Below are 23048 nucleotides of genomic sequence, written 5' to 3'. Positions count from 1 at the left end.
TACTTAACATTAAATCACATATGCATTAGTGCATTAATAAATAGTTATTAATGTATACCGGTACTAGTAAGTGATTATGTTATTTTACAATGAGAAACATTGCTCTGGGAGTCCTTGGGTGCTGCTAACCTAACTTTAAGTATGGTATTATTTCACATGAATATACATCATAAGTATTACTTAACCTTAATTAACCATTACTGAATGTTTTTTGGACCCTTATTGTAAAGTGTAGCACATGTGTCTCTTAACTAAGAAATTATAAATGCTTAAGTTCCCCCCCTTAACCTTTATTGACCTTACTGAATGTTTTTTTGGGACCCTTATTGTAAAGTGTAGCACATGTCTCCCATTACTGAGAAATTATAAATGCTTAAGTTAACAAACCCTAAACCCTAACCCTATATAGGCCAATGTATATTTTTAATTTTACCAAACCATTAGTTACTGTCTGGTTATGCATTAACTAATGCATTAACTAATGCACTAGCTAATCCATTAACTCATGTTAATTAATATATTATTACATGTTAGATAAGCAATTATATTAATTATTGTTATGTTACTTAAACACTAGTTATTGTCTCAAAATGCATTAACAAATGTTAATTGAGGGACCCTTATTTTAAAGTGTTACCAAAATTACAGACAGCCGAAGTTTGTTACAATGAGGCTGATATGCTAGCACTGACAAATGGCTAGCCATTTTTCCAGAGCATTTAGGGATTTTTTAATTGCTTTAAGGGGCTGCGTTCAATGCTTGGGGTCATTATAGAAGAACAAGTTAAGGCTAGGATGATTGGTTTGATAGATTTAAAAAGAACAGACACTGTGTAACAACAAAGCTCTTATGCTAGGGCTATTTCTGACACCCATTAGCCCTGATTTACTATGGGGTTTTGAAGAGGACTCTGCCCATGCCAATCTAGGAAACCAAGAAAAAAGGATTTATAATGTTTAAAGTTGAGTGCTTTTGGGGTTTCAGACTGGCTGTGAACACACCAGTGTGACTTTAACGCTGTATTTTTTGGGGGTGGTTCAGCTTCATTGAGCTTTATTAGTGCAGAATTTACAGTACTTGTCCCGTTTTGAGTACACAAAATCACTGTCTTTACCTTTATGCAGCACGGCATTGGCCGGCTTATTTCCCGACATGGACTCTTTGCTGAGATGCTGGTGGGACTCGGCCAGACACTCCACCTCACTGAACCGCGTGTTGAGCGCCATGGAGGGATGAGCTGGATCCTCTGTCATGTTGAGGTAGGCCGCCCGGCGTAGTTGCTCCTCGATTACTAACGCCTGCTCTAGTAACTAAGAGAGGACAGTAATGGACCAGTGAGACTGAGACAATTACTGCTGCTCTATATGAAGACCGTAATAGTGGTAGCAAAATATCCCTAAATACTAGTATTGTGGTCACCTTAAACCTGCGTGCAAGGAACTTGTTCTTGATCTCCAGGAAGTTCCCTCTGCTCATCTCCCCTTTGAATGGCTCGTTGAGGATGGCGAATCTGACGTCGTTCTGTACGTCCTGCCACCGAGCGTAGCCGTGGCTGAGAAACATCTTGGTCAAGCCTATAACAACTTCTAGATATTTTACATATTGTCTCCAAATACAAATGTGCTATCAAGGATACTGTATGATGCCAGCTAGGAGCCAGTAATCATGGCGACGGTGCCAAATTTCAAAGGTTTTCTTAGTGACCGTGGCTGCCCTCTCTTCATTCTGCCACAGGGAGTGAAGCTCTGCAGAGTGGAAAGGTTATGAGGCAAAAATTAGACGAGATAACGTGCATGTTTGCGTGTGAGAACCCTCACCTGTGAACCCTCCATCCGCTATGTTGAACATGAACCTCTGTTTGCTGGCTTTTCTCTTCTCTTCATTCACATTCAACATGGACAGAGCACTTTCTCTGGCGTTTTCCCCATTTTGAAGTCTGGTCGATTCCTCTGATTTCACGCTGTCTTTTTCCTCTAGATGATCGGTGGGACAAAGCGATAATAGTTTCAGATTACTTATTATCGTTTACAGGGTTTCCCCAAAAAACTTGCAAAGTCCATTGGTAGAGAAGGCAATCAGATGTTTAAAGCAATTCAGTTCAACTCAAAATGTTTCACCTCTAATTTAGTTCGTTTTTATCAGTTTTGTTTTAGAGTGAATTTGCTAGTTTTTATTAATTATCTTATATTTTTTAACTGACTGGTTTACTTTGGACTGAGATTTTCATACTTTGTGTTATCAGGAGTAGGATACACTGCCACTGTCAATGACAGCCAAGCCACTGATGAATCCTAATGAAATCCACTCATGGGTAAATAAAGTGACTTTCGAAAAGTGCATAAAAGTAAATGTGCGCACCTTTGTCTGTGTCAGTCTTCTCATCTTTGGCCTCCTCAGCTGTAACAAAAGAAATCAGATTAAAAAACACACACATACACAAATGAATGAATAAATGAATGAATAAATAAAATGGCTAACCTTTTGACCGGTCTTCGCCATCCACTTTGCCCTCTGTCCCTTCACCTTTGACCTCAACAGCTACGCCCTTGTCGCCCTTTTCCTTTCGGTCCTTGCTAAGATCATCAGGTTCATTCCCTTCGTCTCCACCTCGCGTCTCCTTCTCTTCATCCTCCTTCCCAGTGGAATCGTCTTCTTTGTTTTCAGAGGGCGGCGACTTGTCGGACTCATCTCGGATTTCAATAACCTAGGGAAAGAAAATTAGGGGCGTGATAAATGTCAGAAAGCCTGAAGTGTGATATGTGACATGCATGAGTGCTCAATTACTTCAGTATCGTCAGTCTTCTGGGCTGGTTTGGTGTCCTCTGCATCCTTTTTAATGTCGTCTTTGTCTTCTGATCTTGAAAGATCCTCTATTTAAATAAACACATAAAAACAGGCAAACATTCATTATTCTCTGTTAATCACAATGGACATTGAATAAATCACAAATGGCTTGCATTATTAAAGTACTAACCACAACATTTAGCTAAAGCAGAAGGACAAACTCATCTTTGTTGTGGTCGCTGTGGTTTCATTAGGAGAGCAATTATATCTGCCAACTCGGGAAGCCACAATTAATCAACTAATTTAAAACTAGTGGTTTAGGAAATGAATCAACAGCTTTCTTGATAGTCAACTGATTGTTTTGAGCCTTTGTTGACATAAACATCCTCATTTTTTAGCCTTTTAATGATAAAAATTCCTTTCCCTTGCTACTTCGCACTTCAAACTTCACGCCCCTAGTCGAGGATTTTTTTTTTTCAATTTAAAAAAAACAAACAAACAAAAAAAAAAAGATGAGCTGTCCCGAGCCGATCGCTCAGTCTTCCTCTCGCTCCCGCCCTCTCCCTGCTCTTTGTTGGTCATACAGTGCACTGGAGTTGTTTATTAAAGTTAACGATGATTGACAGATCATTGTTTACCTTGTTAAACAGTTGCCGTGGCAACTCATTGTGTGTAAATGAGCAGCTTAAGCAGATTTGAGTGGTCTCACTCATTGAAGCATTGAATAAAGTTTAGTCTAGTCCAGTCGAGTTAAGAATTAAATCTAAAATCCTCCTTCTTACATTTAAGACCATTAATGGGTTGGGGCCATCTTATCTCACCGATGCTCTGGTTCCATACCGCCCCAACAGAACACTCCGTTCTCAGAATGCAGGTCTACTGGTAGTTCCCAGGGTTTCTAAAAGTACAGTCGGAGCTAGAGCCTTTAGCCACCAAGCTCCTGTTTTATGGAATCAGCTTTCAGCTAGTATTAAAGAAGCCAAGACAGTCTGTACATTTAAGATTAGACAAAAAAACGTTCCTATTCGACAAAGCTTATGGTCAGGCTAGTTAAATCGGACTAGACTCAGAGTTCTGTCCAAGCTGCACTAGAAGCTACAATGCTGGGGGAAGTACAGCCACTGAGTCCTATCTCCTTTTTCTCACTCTACCTACCACTTGTCTTACTTTATTTCTATTTTCTAATTTTAATATCTAGTTGACTAGTCTCTTCATCACTAGTCACCCGGTGTCCCCTTTCCCCCCTCCCTTCTAGGGAGGGGCTATTTTTCAGCCGCAGCCTCCTGACTATCCTGACCCGTGGCTCGATGGACGTCCTCGTTGCCCCCGCCCCATCCCATCTGGCTAGATGGACCTCTTTTTGTTCCCTTACTCTATTGCATCTTTACAAACTGTACCTCCGTCTGCTAATTCCCATTAGCAGTCCTGGTGTATCCTGTCTATCTGTCCTGGGAGTGGATCTCTCCTGACTGTGGTACTCCCCAAGGTTTCTCATTTTCTCCCAAAGAGTTTTTGAAGTTTTTCGTTGCCGACATGGAGGGTCTAAGGATGAGGGATGCCCAGGACTTGAACTTTATTTATTTCATCTGCTGTTTCTGACTGTATCATATTGCCTCTGCAAAGCCATTTGAGACAACCTTGTTGTGATATAGGGCTATACAAATAAAATTGAATTGAATTAAAGCCAAGCATTTTTCTACTTTATTCTGGTTAAAAAATAATTCGGTGGGACAGTAACATGTTTAAAAGTTATATATATACTACATTGAATAATAATTATGATATTTATTTGTTGTTGTTTTTTTTATTTTTATTAAAATTTGTGAAAAACGTGAAAAAACGTCATATGTACGCTTTCGAATGCTAAATCTGAATAAATACATTGAGAAAAAATAAATAAAAAATTCGGGGGTTGGGGGCGCTACTTCGAGGTTTTTCCATTTATCGCAGCAGGTTCTGGTCTTTATTAACCACAAAAAACGAGGGACTACTGTACATTCATTTTTACATGGAAACAAAACAAACGAGGAGGGAAGTTATCAATTTTAAATTTGTTTTTTGATTAAATACAAATGTAAATATTCTCTTTTTTATTTTAATTAACATGTTTATTTGTATTAAATGTTTTGAAAAAAAAAAAAATATTCTCTAAATTCTGTCATCCTTGAGCTTTCATTGACAATTACAGAAATTTTACTTGAATTTTATGTTAGCGAGAAGTGTTGCTTTCGTCAAAAGGTCAGTAACGAAAACATTTTGTTGACGAACAATTTTTTAATGACGATGAAGAGCTTAAAAAAATTAATTGGGAGATTACAAAATGAAAATGTGACATAGTTTCTTTCATATGTTCACAATGCGTGGCATTTTCATATTGTACATGGAGTACGTCAGCTTGCATCGTAGCAGTGTTTTGGGTCGTGACATTCATATGAAATGTGCTGTGCCTCTCCCTTTACTCTCCTCAACGGAGTTAAGGATGTGTTTCAAGATAGGCTGCGCTCCATCTTGCTTGCTTGGAAACCCATGGTGAGATTTGTTTTCTAATCTTGGTAAGCGGAAATAAGCAATGTTGCTTTGGCCTTTAAAGGTCTGTGCTGAGTAATCATCACACACTAAATGTACCTCATCGTGCATAGCATAGCATTCGCGTTAGCATTAGCATCGATTTTAGCGTGGCGAGCATCCTCTGAAGCACTCTGACTTTTTTTTTTTTCATATATTTCATGGCTTCTAGGTGGGTGTCATTGAAAATAATGTACTGCTTTTCCTGCTGAGTGTGTCTTATTACGAAGTTGCCGTTGTCCTTGTAACGCTATGCAATATGTGCTCGCCTGTCAATATTCATTTGAAACTGTTGGAAACCTTTATTTATTTTTGGACTACAACGTTTGAATTTCACAGGCAAAAACATTTTGAATAACTGTCTACTAAAAATAGACAAAATTTGTATGAGATTTCCTCGACTAAAACTAGATGAAGACGAACATTTTTAAATGACTAAAATATGACTGACACTAATACGTATTTTTATCCAAAAGACTAAGACAAAAATTAAAAGAGCTTCCAAAACCAACACTGTTAGCGATAAACTTCAACGCACATGATTTATTTACTTCTGCGGTGTTTGACACGTGTGCACTAAAGCTACTCTTAGTTATAAAGCTGAAGTTGTGTGTGCACCTGGCACAGGCGTATTGGGTTGTGTGTGTACCTGGCACAGGCGTATTGGGTTGTGTATCTGCGGGCGTCCCGCTCGAAGGGGTCTTGGGATCTTCACCCGCAGCCAAAGCTGCTGCCCTTTTGTTTTCCTCCAGTTCTGCCATCCAAGGCATGGACCACTGACCATTCACATGCTCAAATTCCTGTACCTGATGAACCATTACGTGTTCATTAAGAGACAGTGTGATTATTTAAAATTAATTCAGTATTGAGACGATACAAAGAAATTGGGGTAAATTTGTACCTTTTTCCTGATGAGTGACATGACACCAATGCGAGTGAGCACGTGTTGCCTGGACAGACCCTCTCGTGGGACGCCATCGGCAAATGTCTCTGCTCCGTCAGCTCCTGGCTCGCACAAGTGTCTCATGAAGAGAGACACATAAGCCCTGTGCACAATTGTTGGGGGAACAAATCATTACGTCGTGTCAAAATCAGAATCATATTTAATGGCCAATTAAAATTAGAAACGCACATATTAGGTGTTTCGGGCTACTCTACAATTACAACAAGTAACAAATGAGCCCCTATAACAAACACAGTAGTACATTTGCATGTAAGGAAATGGAAAACCGGGAGAAAATATCAGGGGGGAAAAAATAGGACAGTGGCCGTATTTTCCGGACAAATTTATATATATATATATACATATATATATACTAGTATACTAGTGTCCTTCTAAAAAATAGCATATTGTGATGAAGTTCATTATTTTCTGTAATGTACTGATAAACATTAGCCTTTCATATAGTTTAGATTCATTACACACAACTGGAGTAGTTCAAACCTTTTATTGTTTTAATATTGATGATTTTGGCAAAAAAGTCAAGAAAAACCAAAAATCCCTATCCAAAAAAAATTGCATATCATGAAAAGGTACTCTAAAGAAGCTACTAACCTAATCATCTGAATCAACGAATTAACTCAAAACCCCTGCGAAAGATTCCTGAGGCTTTTAAAACCTCCCAGCCTGGTTCATTACTCAAAACCGCAATCATGGGCAAGACTGCCGACCTGACTGCTGTCCAAAAGGCCATCATTGACACCCTCAAGCAAGAGGCTAAGACACAAATTTTTTTGAGCGAATAGGCTGTTCCCAGAGTGCTGTATTAAGGCACCTCGGTGGGAAGTCTGTGGGAAGGAAACGCTGCACAACCAGAAGAGGTGACCGCACCCTGAGAAAGAATGTGAAGAAGGGCCGATTCCAGACCTTGGGGGACCTGCAGAAACAGTGGACTGAGTCTGGAGTAGAAACATCCAGAGCCACCGTGCACAGGCGTGTGAGTGAAATGGGCTCCAGGTGCCGCATTCCCCAGGTCAAGCCACTTCTGAACCTGAAAGAAGCGGCAGAAGCGCCTGACCTGGGCTACAGAGAAGCAGCACTGGACTGTTGCTCAGTGGTCCAAAGTACTCTTTTCAGATGAAAGCAAATTTTGCATGTTTTGCATGTTTTGTCAACATAGTACAACTTTCATTATCAGTCTTTGTTTTCAGTTACAGCTACTTATTTTGAAATGTTCTTTCTAATTCCAGTTTTTGCCATTTTGTTCATTTTCGTTAACCACAATAACCTTGCTGTGCAGATACAAAATGCAAAAAAATAAGAATGATTGTCAAGGTGTTTGTCTGGTAGCTTACCTGCTATAACATGTTTAAAATTTGAGATATGCATCTTAATTCAATACGACTTGAGGAATACTGTAACTTCACTGTTTCCCGTATGTATGCAAAGCAGGAATTCCTTGTGTATAGTTAGACAGCATTATATAAGCATGAGGGAAAAACATTATCCTCACTTGAATTCCTTCTCCGACTTCCCCCGAAGGTCTCTGACAAGCCACTGGTTGGTGAACGCATCCTGGGGAGGCATTCCGTAACGCATCACCGCATTCAGGAAAGCCTTCCTCTGCCGCGCGTTGAAGCCCAACACCTGACAGATAGTTCGACCGAAATTGCTCGAGTCAGAAATGGGTCAAAAACATATAAGAGCGACATCACTAGACGCCAACTCACCTCGATGTTCCCGCCAACACGAGCTAGTAGCGGAGGTAGAGGCTTGTCCCTGTCGTTCCGCAACCCTTTGCGGCTCGGTCTGCGGGCGTTGGCTACATCGAGAGAAATACAATTAGATCTTATATCACTAAAACGTTTAAATGTTGGTGCTGGAACTTGGTGTGCTCATGCTGGATGTTATTGTCCAATAGTTACATGCAATAATGTCACCCACCTTTTTCTCTCCACACTTTTACATCAATAGCTGGCATTTGTAGCACACATTTACAACTAACCGTAAACAGCAACGTTTAATGCAATTCCAGTAACAGATCTCTGACGAAGGGGGACAATGATTGCAGTAGAAAACATAATCATTAGAAAAATATCCAAAGATCTAACAGTTAAAGTGCACGTAGAACAAACGCAACATGAATACAATGAACATTATTTCTTAGCGTGTCAAACCAAGTAGACGAAGTAGGCATCTAGAGTTTTCTGTCCCTGTTTTTGTTGTGCAATCTTCACTTTCTCCTCCTCATGCCTGTTCTCACTCCTTTCGTCTTCGTTTGGCTGTGTAAGACCCGTGCACAAGATGCTCGGAAAACTTTTGCTCTTTTTTGAGCTGAACTTGTGGCTGTCGTAGCTTTCGTCTGCAGGGTAGGGGGGTGGTTTTAAAGCTTGTTAGTAAGGGAGAAGTGCAGCTTAAAGATAGATTTGATTTGAAGAGTTTTAGTGTTTTAAGACTGGTGGAGAGTTGTTTTTAACTCATTCACTGCTATTGACTGCGATAAATGTCCAATCCATTTTGACTATTCAAAATGGATTGAACGTCTATCACAATCAACGGCACTTAAAGAAGAGTAATCGCAGCCTTTCCCCCCCAATGTCATGAATTGGACGCCTATTGGTGTCAACGGCAGCTAATGAGTTAATGTTAAATAAGCTACAGAGGAACCTTAAAATTCCAACACCTTCTAAGGTCATACAACATGGAAATATGGAAATTTCAAAAACCCAAGGAGCACCTGTGTGAAAAAAATTGTATTTTAAAGTAGTATGTTCAATACCTGCACTACCATAGATTGCCACTGGAGGTTCACTTCAAAACAGAGCAAGTTACTTGACTCCACTTCAAAAACATTCAATTTTACTATCAAAAAACAGCTGTTTTAAACCGTGAAACGTTGAATTTTGTTTGTATGGCGGCATAACTGCTTCATGCCAATTGTACAGGAGGTGATATTATATTTGTGCTACAATTGTCAAAAGTAGGCATGTGCCGGTATGAGATTCGGAAGGCATGATAACCTTAAGCAAAAATATCAAGGTTTCACGGTATTGCAATTACAGCACTAAAATGTACTATTTTGATATGTCAGGGTTAAAACAAAAAACTTTTTTCCATTAATCAGGATTTTTATTTTTAAAAAAACATTAGCAAATTGGAACATAAGCATAATGAAACATTCAAAACAAAATTAAAATGAATAAATTCCTTCAAGTGAGCCTAAACTCTCAGCCACAGCTCAACATTATTATCACCAGAACAAATAATTGAAATGTTTTCCATTTTCCATATTTATTTTACCACCACTGGACATACTAAACACGAGCTAACTCTTGTAGCTGGTGGGCAACGTTCATAACAGTGTTTACTAACCTTTAATTTTGTATAGAGCGACGGGTGGTCACCTGAATGCAAAATAATATTGGAGGTATTGCCTACTCTGGCAGCCACCTTCTGCAAAAATGTTTTACTGTAACTTTTCTTTAGCTGATGTATTCCCATACCAACGACTTTGTTTTCTTTGATGGGGGAAAGTTCTGGTGTTTCACCTACTCCAGCCATCGTGTAGCACATCTGACTGACTTACTGAGCAACAACCAGAAGGGGAGAGGTAAGCCCTAAAGCTACAAGCGATAAATTTCTACCTTTGGGACACAAAAACTAGCCAACACTATAGGAACGGTATGACGGAAAATTTTAGTGGTTTTAAAACCGTGACATCTTCATACCACGGTATACCTTGAAACTGGTAACTAGCGCTGCAACGATTAATCGAATAACTCGAAGATTCGATTAGAAAAAAAGATTCGAATTAAATTTTGCTGCCTCGAGTATTCGTTTAATTAAAGTGACGTTGTAATGGTTTATTTTGAAAGTGTTTGCATTTAGTTTTATTGGTTTGGGTGGTTATACTGCCTTCTAGTCTGACTCATTTCACATGGCTGAATCCAAGTGCTCCCTGTTAAGACCAACATAAGTTTTTGTTTGAGCTAATGTTTTTTATCATGCATTCGTAATTTAGTTTATAGATATATTTAGCCTATTTTTGTTGGAATATGTGTCTGAACCATTTGTTAAGAGAATTGTAAAAAAAAAAAAAGTTAGCATTTTATAGCATTTAAACTATATCCTCATTCATTTATTTTTTATACCGTTTGGGGACAGCTCAGATAATTAAATTTTTCGTTATCCGATTCTTCGAACTAATAGTTCATCGATTAATCGACTAAAATAATTGATAGCTGCAGCCCTACTGGTAACCGGCACATGTCTAGTCATAGTAATAAATCTCTTTTAAATTATCAGTGTTTAAATTTAAAGGTTCCACTGTCCTTTGATAATGCTCTACAGAGAACGGAAATGAGCAGGTTGACATGCAGCTCAAAATAGTAACGGTGCCTTCAGGTGTACCTTCAGAACGCTCATCAAAGTCCTCGTCGCCCTCCTCCGACGCCACCGAGTAATCAGACTGGTTGTCGGATTGGTCCTCTTGCCAGTCTGTTGGAGAGAGAGCAAAAAGACCCATGAAATGTAATCATTTCTCAAGTTGAAAGTGCAACAACAATTACTATAACATCATGCATCAAATTAGCAAGTTGCGTTTTCTCCGCTATTTTAGCTTTGATAAAATTAGAACCAAACAGTATAATATTAGCATTTATTTAAGTAGACATTATTCTAGTTGTAGCATTTCACATTATTCTAGTTGTAGCATTTAAATCATGCATTTTTTGAAAAAGACTATTCAACTAAGTCTCTAAAACACCAAACGAACATCAAACATTTCATGCCATTCAGATGAAAAGCTACTTGAGCATTTCTTCCATATCCTTAGCGTCCATCAAGGATATGGGAGAAACGCTCACAGGGCTTGCCATTCATGCACTCACATAACAATAGACAAGACAAAGACAAATGACATTACCAGCACGTCACAGAACAGAGAGAAGAGGTTGCATTATATATGTTTCTGTACCCTGTCTTATACCTCGGTCCTCCTGGGAACCGTCATTGTAGTTAACCGGCTTTCGAGTTCTTTTGCCTTTGCCTAGATTACGGGCCAGATCCTCTTGCTGCTGCTCGTAATGATGACGAAGCAGCTTCTCCCAGTAATCAGGGTCCACGCTTTCTTCCTGTTTGATCACTTCACGCTCCACTTCCTCCTCCTGAAGGGTAAGAATGACATTACGGTGCCAACTACCCTCTCCTTTATCTCAGCTCTTAACGCTGTGTACCTCATCGTCCTCGTCTTTGACGACGTACTGAGCGACTTTGAAGGAGCTGAGGTATTCGTTCATGCTCTGAATCTCTGTGTCGTCTGTGGCGTCCTGGTTCCGGTCCAGCAAACGGTCAATGGCTTGGTCATCATAGTGGATCACGCTGCTGTCGTCTTCCTTGTTGTCGCCTGCAAGCAGGTTTTATTCATTATTATTATTTATGTTGATTTTTTTAAATATGTTTATTTGTATTTTGTATTCATCCTCATCAGTCTTGTTTTCGTCAACGATGACGATATCGAAAATATTTTGTAAACGAAAAATCTTTTCATGATGATGACATCACGGTGATGCGCTAAAAATGCGTCTTGGGAGACTAAAACATTACGAGATAGATGCCAGTTTTCGCCAGACGAGATGAGAATGAGATGAAAATTTGCCATAGTTTCCATTATAAATTCACAATGTGTGTATTTTCTTATCGTATGTGCAGTTAGCACACATCTTAGCAGTGTTTGGTTGAGTCACTTGTGATGTGCTGCGCCTCCCCCCGAACCGCCCCGGCCACACAGAAGCCTACTCACTGCGTGCCCATTCCAGGCTCCTTTGTGAAACAGGTGTTGCTTGGTAAGTTTTGCTTGCTTATCTTGGCTATGCCATGTTGCTTTAGCCTTTATAAATCTGTGCTGATTGATCATCACGCACTTAACTTGTAGCGTTCGCGTTAGCATTTAGCGCGTGACTGAGTGTCTTCTTAAACTCATTGAAAACTTTTTACATACAATTAGTGGCATCCAGGTGAGTTTAATGAATTGGAAATAATGTGCTGTTTTCCAGCTGAGTCTGTATTATCATCATGAATATGTTGATGTCCTTGTAGACTCTAAGATTATGTAGAGCTGAAACGAATGCTCAAGCAACTCAAGTTTAAAAACTGATGCGAGTAATTTTATTCGCCTCGAGGAATCGTTGAATTTTGCCAACTCTAAGCATCACGTTTTGCCTGGACTACTTTTAATGCGGGACAACGCGCTGACGTCAGGGAATAAGGGAAGAAGCAATAATACCTGACTGCAGCCGACAGCCGCTACAAACTATGCCGACGTTGCTACAAACTACGCCCGCATGTTGATGCTATGGTGGTAGCTGGTAGCGTCTGATGCGTTTCATAGATATCCCATGTATATAGAACTAGATGCGAAATGACAGACTCAGCAGCGTTAGTAAACAGCAGCCATCTTAACGCGGTAGGCTTCTCAGCGCTAATAAATAGGATTAACGTTACTCTCCCTTGCTCACGTAACGTTAGCCCTGCGTAGGGCTAGGTTTCTATTAATTATAACGACTGTCGATGCGTGGCTTACGTGTCTTACGTACAGGCTTTATATAATCTGTAAAAACAAAGTGCTGTAGAGAGATGAGGGTGTAAAATAAAAACATAATAAAGCTAACTGTCAATTTTAGCTCAGTAGTCATTGTTGGATAAAACACCAAGTAGCACTGGTCCCTAATGTGCTCCAATACAGCAGGTATCATATATTTATTTTGAACACTGCAAAAACTCAAAATCCGGGATTTACAGTATAGACTAACTTAAAACTTAACTAGAACTTAAAAATACCTTGACACAAATGGAAATTCAATTGAAACGTGGGGAAAAACACCTAACTTTTAAGTGATGTGTGTTATCAAGCTTAATGTCATTTTTAGGTAATAAATAAGATTTTTTTTTTTTTTATATATAAGATCTAAAAGCTTTTTGAGTGAAAGCAGTGAATTAGTCTTTTCTCTTACCTAGTCACATCAGAGATGCAATTCGAAATTGTTGTAAACCTTTTATCTATTTATTCATGGACTAAAACTAAAGTTTATAGACAAATTGGGAATTGTCGAGTAAAACTAGACGAAAGACTAATACTGTAATTTCCCGACCATAAAGCGCACTTTCCCCCCCCCAAAATCAACTTGTAAAATCATGGTGCGCATTTTACACGGGTACAGGGATGGAGACAGAAATATATATATATATAAAGACCGATTTTTTTCTAATTGACACGGCCACGTTGTGTTGAAGAAAACGTATGCGGCGATCCGTTGCCGACTGTTACGGTACATGACGTCACCATTGTGTTTCTGTGATACGTCACTCTGATTGGTCGAATGATTTCGTCCGTGTTAAATTCTCCTTTTTTCACTCTTAATAAAGCACAGAATTTTGTTTCTTGAACTCATTTGAGTCAACGTTTATGGCAACTCGGACCATAACAAACATAACACAACAAAGCCTTTCTGTGTCCGTCAACTATATCAGTCCCTCGGGAAACTCAAACCCAAATAACAATAGTTCCTCTTGTTACAGTAGCGATGCGCTCGTTCCGATTTCCGACTTTTGTTTTACCGTATCAATCCATGGAAGAAACATTTATTCATCATGATGAAACGATCAAGTTATACAGCAGCGTTTAAAAGAAAAGTCACATCTGTTTTGTTTTCTCCTGGATTTTGGTAAATTGGAGAAGTTGTCAGATCATATTATTACCGTGCATATTGTCAGTTTATGGTAATGTTTTGAACTACCAATGTGCTATGCTTGTGCTGTGTTTCACCAGTCAGTAAAATGACATTTCTGTATCTGTACACGAGCTTTGTTTTCTAGTATTCTTCTATTTATTGGTGCTAAAAGTAGGGTGCACGTAATACACGGGTACAATAATTTCCCCTAGATTTTACAAGTAAATTTGGGGTGTGCGTTATACATGGGTGCGCCTTATATACGGGAAATTACGGTAAGTATTTTCGCTTAAAAGACAAAGATTTAAAAAGCTGCCAAAAACCAACACTGATTCTCATTTGTTTAAAAAGATCCTTTGGAAGGGTTAAGGAGCATCTAAATTCTGTAACCTTAAGCAGAGCTAAAGTTTTTTTTTTTCCATTTAACACAACTGTTACGGCTTTAGCAACAAAAGCAAGATGATATCAAGCAAATGTCACCAACCTTCTCCAACTTCATCCTTAAACAACTCCTCTGTTCCAAATTTGAGGATATCATCGAGCTCCTGTTTAGACATGGAACCAGTCTTGGAACCGAGACCAGGTCGCACAACTAAATGGGTTAGCATCATCTTTTTCTTGGCAACCTAATAAAAAAAGAGAAAATAAAGCAGTTGAGGACAGACTAAATACAAATTTTGCATGCATTTCAATGCTACCTCACCTGTGTGATTCTCTCCTCTACAGAAGCTTTGGTCACAAAGCGATAGATCATGACCTTCCTGTTCTGGCCAATACGATGAGCTCTGCTGAACGCCTATAACACAGTTTTATGAAGTTTAAACACATTTTTAAACAACTTGTGCGTAAAAACAATACCTGGATGTCATTGTGAGGATTCCAGTCAGAGTCATAGATGATAACCGTGTCTGCAGATGCAAGATTGATGCCCAAACCACCTGCCCGTGTGGAGAGGAGGAAAGCAAACTGGGGAGCCCCAGGAGCTGTTGGAATTAAATGTAATAATCATGTTAAAAACATACAAATTTAGCCATTTCAGTCATCAATAACATGAGGGATCAACAGTCACCATTAAAGCGGTCAATGGCCTCCTGTCGCATGTTTCCTGTGACTCCGCCATCAATCCTCTCGTATTTGTAGCCCTCGTTTTCCAGAAAATCCTCAAGCAGGTCAAGCATTTTGGTCATTTGGGAGAAAACCAGCACTCTGTGACCTCCTTCCTTCAGCTTCTTCATCATTTTGTGCAGGAGCATTAGCTTGCCCGATGCTTTGGTCAAAGCCAAGCCCTCATACATGCCGTTTGGAAGTTTTGGAGCCTCCTGTGGTGAGAAAAGACACATAAATTGACGTTATTGCATTCATTTGGTAGCTAAAGCTGGAACGGTAAAACATGGATCGTACTGTCGCAGCAGCAGGAAAGAGGTATGGATGATTGCAGCACTTTTTGAGATCCATCACAACGTTGAGGAGAGACACTTGGTTTCCGCCTCCGCGAGTGTTCAAGGCCTCAAAATTGCGTGTTAAAATGAATTTGTAATATTTCCTAAATGGAAACAAGAAAACAATTTTCAGAAAGGAAAAAACATCAAACAGCAGTGCAGTATTGGATTTATTTGTCTGATAATGCTCACTAGAGTGTGTCAAACATGGCTGCCACCATCAATCGACAACTGATCGATGATCAAATAAATCGATAACTATTTTGATAGGTGATGAATCATTGATTTTGTTGATATAGTTGTCAAAGGCCCATGTTTTGAGGACCATTTGCAAACACTTATTTTTTTAATTTACAGTATAACAAAAGTGGAAAAATAGTATTTTCGCATTTTGTTATTTGTTTTTGTTATTAATTTCATAGATTTTTTAAAATTTCTTTTTTACATTTTTAATAAAAATAAAGACGGAAAACTGAATCATTTATTTCTTCCATTTAAAAAAAAATCAAAAAAGAAACAGTAAAGATTCTCTTTGTATTTTTTTTTACTTAAAAAAAAAGAAGTAATTATTTTGAATCTTTAAAAAAGGAGGAACAGCAAATTACAGGTGCAACAATTAATTGATAAATCGACATCTAATTGATTACCAAATTAGTCAACAACTATTTTGATAACTGACTAATCGTTTAAAACAAACAAAAATCAGCTTTTACTTTGGAAAACAACAATTCACATTTTTGCCAATTTTCGGACATCTTACAGTCTAAACTAGCTTCTTAATAAGGCTGAAACAACTAATCGATTAAATTGATTAATAAATTTGTAACCATCGAATTTGATAATCGATACAATTGAATCAAATGATCATCCATTTTGTCTTTATTGCTACTTACAACATGCCGATTGCCAAAGAAGTGACATTTATCCAATTAATCAATTAATTAATAGTCCGACAGATCGATTATGAAAATGATTGTTAGTTGCAGCCCTACAGCAAATATCTCAGATTTCCATAATCTTCGATCTTGCATTGAGGATGAAAGAAATGGCATTTTACCGGAAAATCACAAAGCTCACAAGCGGTGCCATTTTTTTGTTGTTTTTTTTAAAGTGTTTTCTCCATTATCAGATATTTAAGAAATCCGTCATTTTCATACTTAAATACTTTGTGCGATCGTCTTTCACATGAAGGTCATTTATACAAGCTGTTTTTTGTCCCAGAAAAATGGTTTCACTTACTTCTGCATGGGACTAAGCTCCACTCTAACAATGAGTTCAGTTTTGGATGGCATGTGTTTAAAAACATCCGCCTTCAGTCTCCTGAGCATGTGCGGTCCCAACATGTCATGGAGTTTCTTGATCTGGTCCTCTTTGGCTATGTCGGCAAACTCCTCCAAGAACCCTTCCAAGTTGCTACAGAGGAAGAGGGAGGAGGTGGGAAAAAAAATTGAGCGAAACAAGGTCAGGCGTGGGTGTCGCTGAGACAAATGCGGCAAGCTCATGGCGGGGCTGCACTGACTTGAATCTCTCTGGAGTCAGAAAGTTAAGCAAGTGGAAGAGCTCCTCCAGGTTGTTCTGAAGAGGCGTGCCGGTTAGAAGCAGCTTGTGTTGCAGTGGGTAGTTGTTCAAGACTCGGAAGAACTGACGAAGAAAGGAATTATTTGGGGAACATTTTACTTACATTGCATAAAATACACAATTTTTGAGTAAATTTACTTGTCCTGAGACCAAAGGTTAAGATTTTTTCTTAAAACTAAAAAGAATGGTCGATTTTTTTTTTTTTTTAAACTCATTGCTTGAGATTGACAACGACAGACGTTTAATTTAATGAAACTGGAAGGACTGGCTATGAATGCTCATGTTTCAGTGCCATATAGGGTCCTCGACGTTCCAATCAATTTTGACTGGGAGGGCCATAGACTTTATAATTGTACTGACGGGTCACATCTGTCAGTCACTGTGCAACGCCTTCAAGTTTCTATTCTGTACATGTACAAAATAAATTTTGAATACCCCAAACATTTCATTTATGTTTTCTCCCATCCCAATGACCAAATTTGAGTCTCAAATGAAACAGTTTTTTTCAAGTGTAATATTTGTTTCATTTCTTTCTTTTAACAGTGGAAACATTTGTTTTAATAAACATATTTCAAATATGAATTACTATAGATGCAATATGTGGCCCACGACATGCATGCAACCCTTTTACAATAAACCTTTATACAACTGTAGAAGAAGATAGGAAGTAAATCACATGATACACTGGATTTGACATCGTCAGTATTCCAAAACAAAGGAGAGAGAAAATTGTCCTTGCATCTATTTTTCCTATTTTAATAAAACAGTTAGCCTTGATTGAATGTTTCACTGTACCTCATGGAACCCTATTATATGTATATTAAAAAAAAATCACAATAAGACCATGTATTTTTCTTATTAACTCTTGATCAACATTAAAGGCTAGCTTCTACTCCTTACAAAAAGCATTACAACAAAGTTGCAATAGACATGTGCCGATTAATGGTTTCAAGGTATACCGTGGTATGAAAACATAGTGGTTTCAAAACCGCAAAAATTTTCCGTCATACAGTCCGTACAGTATTAGTTATTTTTTATGTCCCAAAAATGCAGGGAGAAATCCCTCTCTTGCAGCTGCAAGGCTCAACCCTCCCCCACCGGTTGTTGGTCAGTGTCAGTGAGTCAGCTGTGCTACAAGATGGCTGGAGGAGGTGAAACTCCTGAACTTTTTTCCCCCCATCGAAGAAAACGAAATAGCTGGTATGGGAGTACTTCGGCTACAGTAAAGCTACAGGTGGCCGTGGCTTAGAGGAGGGCCAACCGACATATAAAACATGATTGCGGAGGGTGGCTGCTGATGAGGCAATACGTCCAATATGACTTTGCATTTATACAAAATTTAAGGTTGGTAAACACTGTCATGAACGTTTCCCACCAGCTACGAGATTGATAGTTTATTGCTTATCATTAATGAGTATGTAGCAGAAAATCCTAAAATTGAAAGTTTATTATTCAATAATGTTGAAGCTAAACTGTCTTCCAATATTGGAACGACACTTCCAATGCATAAAAATACACAATTTATTTGATGTGAAGACAATAATATTTATTAGGAATAAACTCACCTTGGACTGGTTGTTCTTCAGCCTGTGCGCCTCATCCACAACCAGACAAGCCCATTCAATAGAGCCCAACACAGCCTGGTCAATGGTAATGAGCTCATAAGAAGTCAGCAGGACATGGAACTTGACCGTTGAGTCTTTCTGCAGAGCAAGTATTAGAGTGCAGAGAGACGCACCATAATTTTTAGCCCTGGGAGCTGATTTTTACACTAATACTATCGTTTCTCTCCTTCGCACCTTCATTTTGGATGCCTTTTTTCCACCTCGGATGGCATTCCCTTCGAAGGAAAACTCGTTTTCTCGGATTACAGCTCTGCTGTCCTTGTCGCCGACATACGTGACCACGTACATGTCTGGGGCCCACATCTCAAACTCTCGCTCCCAGTTGATGATGGTGGACAGAGGCGCACTAACCAGGAAGGGACCTTTGGAGTGGCCCTGAGTGTGTGGAAAAAAACATCATTAACATTCCAAATTTAACACGCGCAAGTAAATGTCTCGCCCTGCCTTTAGGATAAAGCTCATGACTTGGAGCTGCTCCCCTTTAAATGGGCAATGTTGTTATATGTCCAATGTCTCATACCCCCAATACGGTCACTGACTGACAGAGGAGGGTCGACCAGACAAATGTTATACTTGTATAGTGCCTTTCCACCTTTCAAGGCTTTACACTATCCAGCCATCCACCTACTGGTGTCACAGCACCAAGAGCAACGTGGGGTTCAGTATCTTGCTCAAGGACACTTAGACGAGTTCATCAGGGCGGAGAATCGAACCCACAACCTCTGGGTTGGGGAACAACTATTCTATCACTGAGCCACGCCACCCCTAAAGACAAAATTAAACTTGTAAATACTTTACAGCTGTGCCCTGACGAGTTTAATTCATTCACTGACAGCCGAAATACGTATTTTATTCACAGAATACATGTTATGATAGTTGGTAAAAGCAGAAAATTATATTTAATGGCAGCCTGACTTATTTGGTTAACTAGTTTACTGCCAATGATCATGTTTCAGTGCCATAGACGATAATACACATCCAATCAATTTCATCTGCTGATTGATGAATGAATGAATGTTTCAGTGCAAATAAAGACTGGAGAGTTCATTAATTAATCTCAAAATCGGCTGAAGATTTATCTATGGTATTTAACTCTTCAATTGGTCACAAAATTATCAACTGACAAGTCGATCATTAACTTACTTAAGGACAGTGAACATTATTTAATAGATTAATCGCAAAATTAGTTGACAGATTAATCTATCAAATTCTTCAGTTAATCAAAAATTTATTACACTGTCGGGGGACAATTTATAGATTAAACACAAAATGTGATCACTCTAAAATTGGTTGACAGATTTGTTTAATAAATTCAATTAATCGCAAATTTGTTCGACTGACAAGTCAATCGCAAAATGAGATTGATTTGTCAGCTTGAGGTGCAACAATTAATCGACAACTAATCGATTAGCAAATTAATCGACAACCAATTAATCATTTAGGACTTTTTTCATCTTAAACTTGTCTAAATTCTTGAAATTATAACATACATATAACTTCTCAGTTGGAAATGTGTAAGTATTATCAGATTTCTTCCTTATGTTTTTGTTAAGTCAAAGTAGCACATGAACAAAAATCTGCTTTCCTTTGGAAAACAACAATTCATAATTTTGCCAATTTTTGGACATCTTGCCGTCTAAACTAGCTTATTAATAAGGCTACAACAACCAATCGATTAAATCGATTAGCCCAACTGTCAACTTTTTTTGCAATTAATCCTTCGAATTCTTCAATTAATCAAAAAAAAAAAAGAAAAAAAGAAAAAAAAACCTCCACCGACAAGTCAGTCATTAACCCATTCACTGCCAATGATTATTTTTCATAGGTTAATCACAAAATGAGATTAATCTCTCAAGTCATTTTGCGATTAATCTATCAAATTCTACAATTAATCAAAAAAATTATTCTATCAACTAGATTAGAATTCATAGATGAAACTCTAAATGAAATTATCTCAAAATTGGTTGACAGATTTATCTATAAAATTCTTCAATCAATTACAAAATTATTAGAACGACAATTCAATCATCTAATCATTTCCTGCCAATGGACATGTTTCATAGGTTATTCGCAAAATTAGATTAATCGCAAAACTTCCTGCATATGATCATGTTCCAGTTCCACTGACGTGAATTATGCGTGCCCTCCCTACTCACCTCCTTGTACAGTGAGTAGAGGAAGACTGCAGTCTGAACAGTCTTGCCTAAGCCCATTTCATCAGCAAGAATGGTGTCTGTGGCCTGAGCCCAAGAAAATCTGAGCCAGTTCAAGCCTTCCAACTGGTAAGGGTGAAGGGTCCCACCAGTGCTGTCCAGGTAGTCAGGCTGGCGGTCAAACTTGATAGTAGGCTGCAAGAGGAAAATAAGGGAATTCGTTTTTTTTGTTTTTGTTTTTAAATCAGTTTCTTCACATCACAAAATGAACGTTATAGTTTACACATCGAGAAAACTAAGATTTTTGTTGTAAAAAATCAATCAGAATACTTACATCCACCACTGGATTAGCAGGTGGACGCTCCGCCTTTTTAACTTTGACAGGTTTTTTCAACTTCTTACCAGGTCTGCCCTCATCACCGATCATCAACTCTCTAATTTGGAAAAAAAAAAATGGTAAAGAACACTCATGTCTATCTAAAAGACGATTTGTGAGAAGTATGAAGGCTAACCTGTGATTCCAGTAGGTCTGCTTGTAAAGGTCAAACTCTGGAATGTCCATGTCTTCGCTCTCCCATGTCGATTGGTCATAGGCCAGATCTCGCCACTTGATCAGGTAGTGAACGTTCCCCTTTCTGTCAACACTGATAACGAAAGAGGAATATTACTTGGGTGTTTATTCAAGTGGCAATCACATCAGGTGTACTACTTGGTGTATACAGTTTTTCTATCACACTTAAAATCTCTAGTAAGAATGTGACAATTTCTCTCTAAATCGCACCAGATTAAATAAATAAAAGCACAATGTAAACGTAAAAACAATATATAAAATGCACTGGAGTGTGTCACATCTTTAAGGGAATTTTATCATCATTTAAATTATTATAACAAAATGGAGAACAAGCTAATTCAGGGTCTAATAACACATTAACAGTTATTCAGATACCTATAAGTAACACAACATAACTTCTTCACCAAACTCTTAATCTCACTCGAAATCACAACCAATCCATTAAAAGTTTGCATTTTCAGCATCACTTCTGAACAACTACTACCAGGAACACCCTTGTTGCGGTTATATGATCCATATTATAACATAATTAAAAGGACATTTTGATTTTAAATTTAGAGTGTTAACCTGTGGTTGAGGATGCGGTGTATCATCAGCCACTCCATCTTAACTCCGTAGCGATAAAACTCAGCCTCCATGTGCACAAAAAGTGGATCCTTGTTCTTCCTTTTGGTGCTTTTGTCGTCGTCACCCTCACCACCAAAGTCCACGGGCGGCGGCTCGTCCATGTCGGTCTTCCTCTGATAGTTGCGGAACATCACCTGGCAGTTCAACTCCAACTGGAAAGCAAAGTAAGCAGGTTAGAAAATGCGGACAGGTTAAAAAACAACAAGATTGTCGATGTACCTGTAGTTCCAGCACCCAGGAGCAGTGCCAATAGGACATATTGCACCATTTTACAAAGAACTCCCTCTCTCTTCGGCCAACCAAGGGTGGAGGATCAGGAGCATCAGCAGGCAAGTCAGCAGGCCTGGGGACAGGCGTGGGGGCTGGCAGCTCTCCCCAACGCCATGTTAAAACCTTCTGGACTTTGCCCTTCATTGGAGGACACTGTCAAGAGGCGGATATGAGGGTCAATGTTGCTTCAGTTACTACTAATCAGCAGACAGTTTAGTCGGTACCTTGCAACGTGGGCAGATCCACTCGCCGTTGGGAATTTCCGGGAGAGGCGGGTTGAGACAGTGGATGTGGTAGGATGAGGGGCAAGTGTCGCAGCAAAGAAGCTCCCCTCCATCTTTGCACACTCTGCAGTACTCGATGTGGTGGTCGTCCTCTTCATCGGCGCCGTCGTCCTGACGGTCGTCCTCGTCATCCACTTCTGCGTCTGAGAGGTCTTCCTTGGCTTCCCACTGGATGCCTTCCTTCTCCTGATGCGAGAAAAAAGCGCTTACTTACTAGTTAGAGCAGGAGTGTCAAACTCATTTTTGTCACGAACCACATTACAGTGATCCCTCGTTTTTTGTGGTTAATGGGGACCAGAACCCGTCGCGATAAGTGGAAAAATCGCGAAGTAGCGCCCCCCCAAGAAAAAAAAACATTTTTTTTTTTTGTTCAACGTATTTCTTCAGATCTGTCATTGGAAAGAGATACATATAAGACATGGGTTTTTTTCAAACTTTTTGACCAAAGTATAATTTAAAAAAAAAAAGCTTTCATGTACCGTAT

The 23048-nt window shown here is 38.9% G+C and overlaps 1 protein-coding gene across 4 annotated transcripts in view; it reads right to left on the bottom strand.

The window, feature by feature from the left end:
- Nucleotides 1-23048, bottom strand: part of chd4b (chromodomain helicase DNA binding protein 4b) — a 44806-nt gene that overhangs the window by 4614 nt on the left and 17144 nt on the right. For 3 of the 4 annotated variants that reach the window (XM_057833799.1, XM_057833798.1, XM_057833801.1), the window contains 29 exons: nt 22505-22750; nt 22230-22433; nt 21951-22162; nt 21325-21456; nt 21147-21246; nt 20816-21007; nt 18834-19034; nt 18600-18737; nt 16976-17097; nt 16696-16869; nt 15419-15560; nt 15087-15336; nt 14876-15000; nt 14721-14813; nt 14502-14643; nt 11525-11694; nt 11266-11455; nt 10701-10787; nt 8021-8112; nt 7804-7937; nt 6252-6396; nt 6000-6156; nt 2786-2871; nt 2480-2705; nt 2360-2398; nt 1819-1974; nt 1638-1746; nt 1421-1553; nt 1116-1311 (listed from right to left, as the gene is read on the bottom strand). In XM_057833799.1, the coding sequence (XP_057689782.1) occupies nt 1116-1311; nt 1421-1553; nt 1638-1746; nt 1819-1974; nt 2360-2398; nt 2480-2705; nt 2786-2871; nt 6000-6156; nt 6252-6396; nt 7804-7937; nt 8021-8112; nt 10701-10787; nt 11266-11455; nt 11525-11694; nt 14502-14643; nt 14721-14813; nt 14876-15000; nt 15087-15336; nt 15419-15560; nt 16696-16869; nt 16976-17097; nt 18600-18737; nt 18834-19034; nt 20816-21007; nt 21147-21246; nt 21325-21456; nt 21951-22162; nt 22230-22433; nt 22505-22750 (4393 nt within the window). The remainder of the gene's footprint in view (nt 1-1115; nt 1312-1420; nt 1554-1637; nt 1747-1818; nt 1975-2359; nt 2399-2479; nt 2706-2785; nt 2872-5999; nt 6157-6251; nt 6397-7803; nt 7938-8020; nt 8113-10700; nt 10788-11265; nt 11456-11524; nt 11695-14501; nt 14644-14720; nt 14814-14875; nt 15001-15086; nt 15337-15418; nt 15561-16695; nt 16870-16975; nt 17098-18599; nt 18738-18833; nt 19035-20815; nt 21008-21146; nt 21247-21324; nt 21457-21950; nt 22163-22229; nt 22434-22504; nt 22751-23048) is intronic. The other variant, XM_057833800.1, reaches the window with a different exon arrangement.

Source organism: Corythoichthys intestinalis, chromosome 4 (genome assembly GCF_030265065.1).
Source record: "Corythoichthys intestinalis isolate RoL2023-P3 chromosome 4, ASM3026506v1, whole genome shotgun sequence".
NCBI classification, from domain to species: Eukaryota; Metazoa; Chordata; class Actinopteri; order Syngnathiformes; family Syngnathidae; genus Corythoichthys; species Corythoichthys intestinalis.
This window is presented reverse-complemented; position numbering and strand designations above follow the sequence as displayed.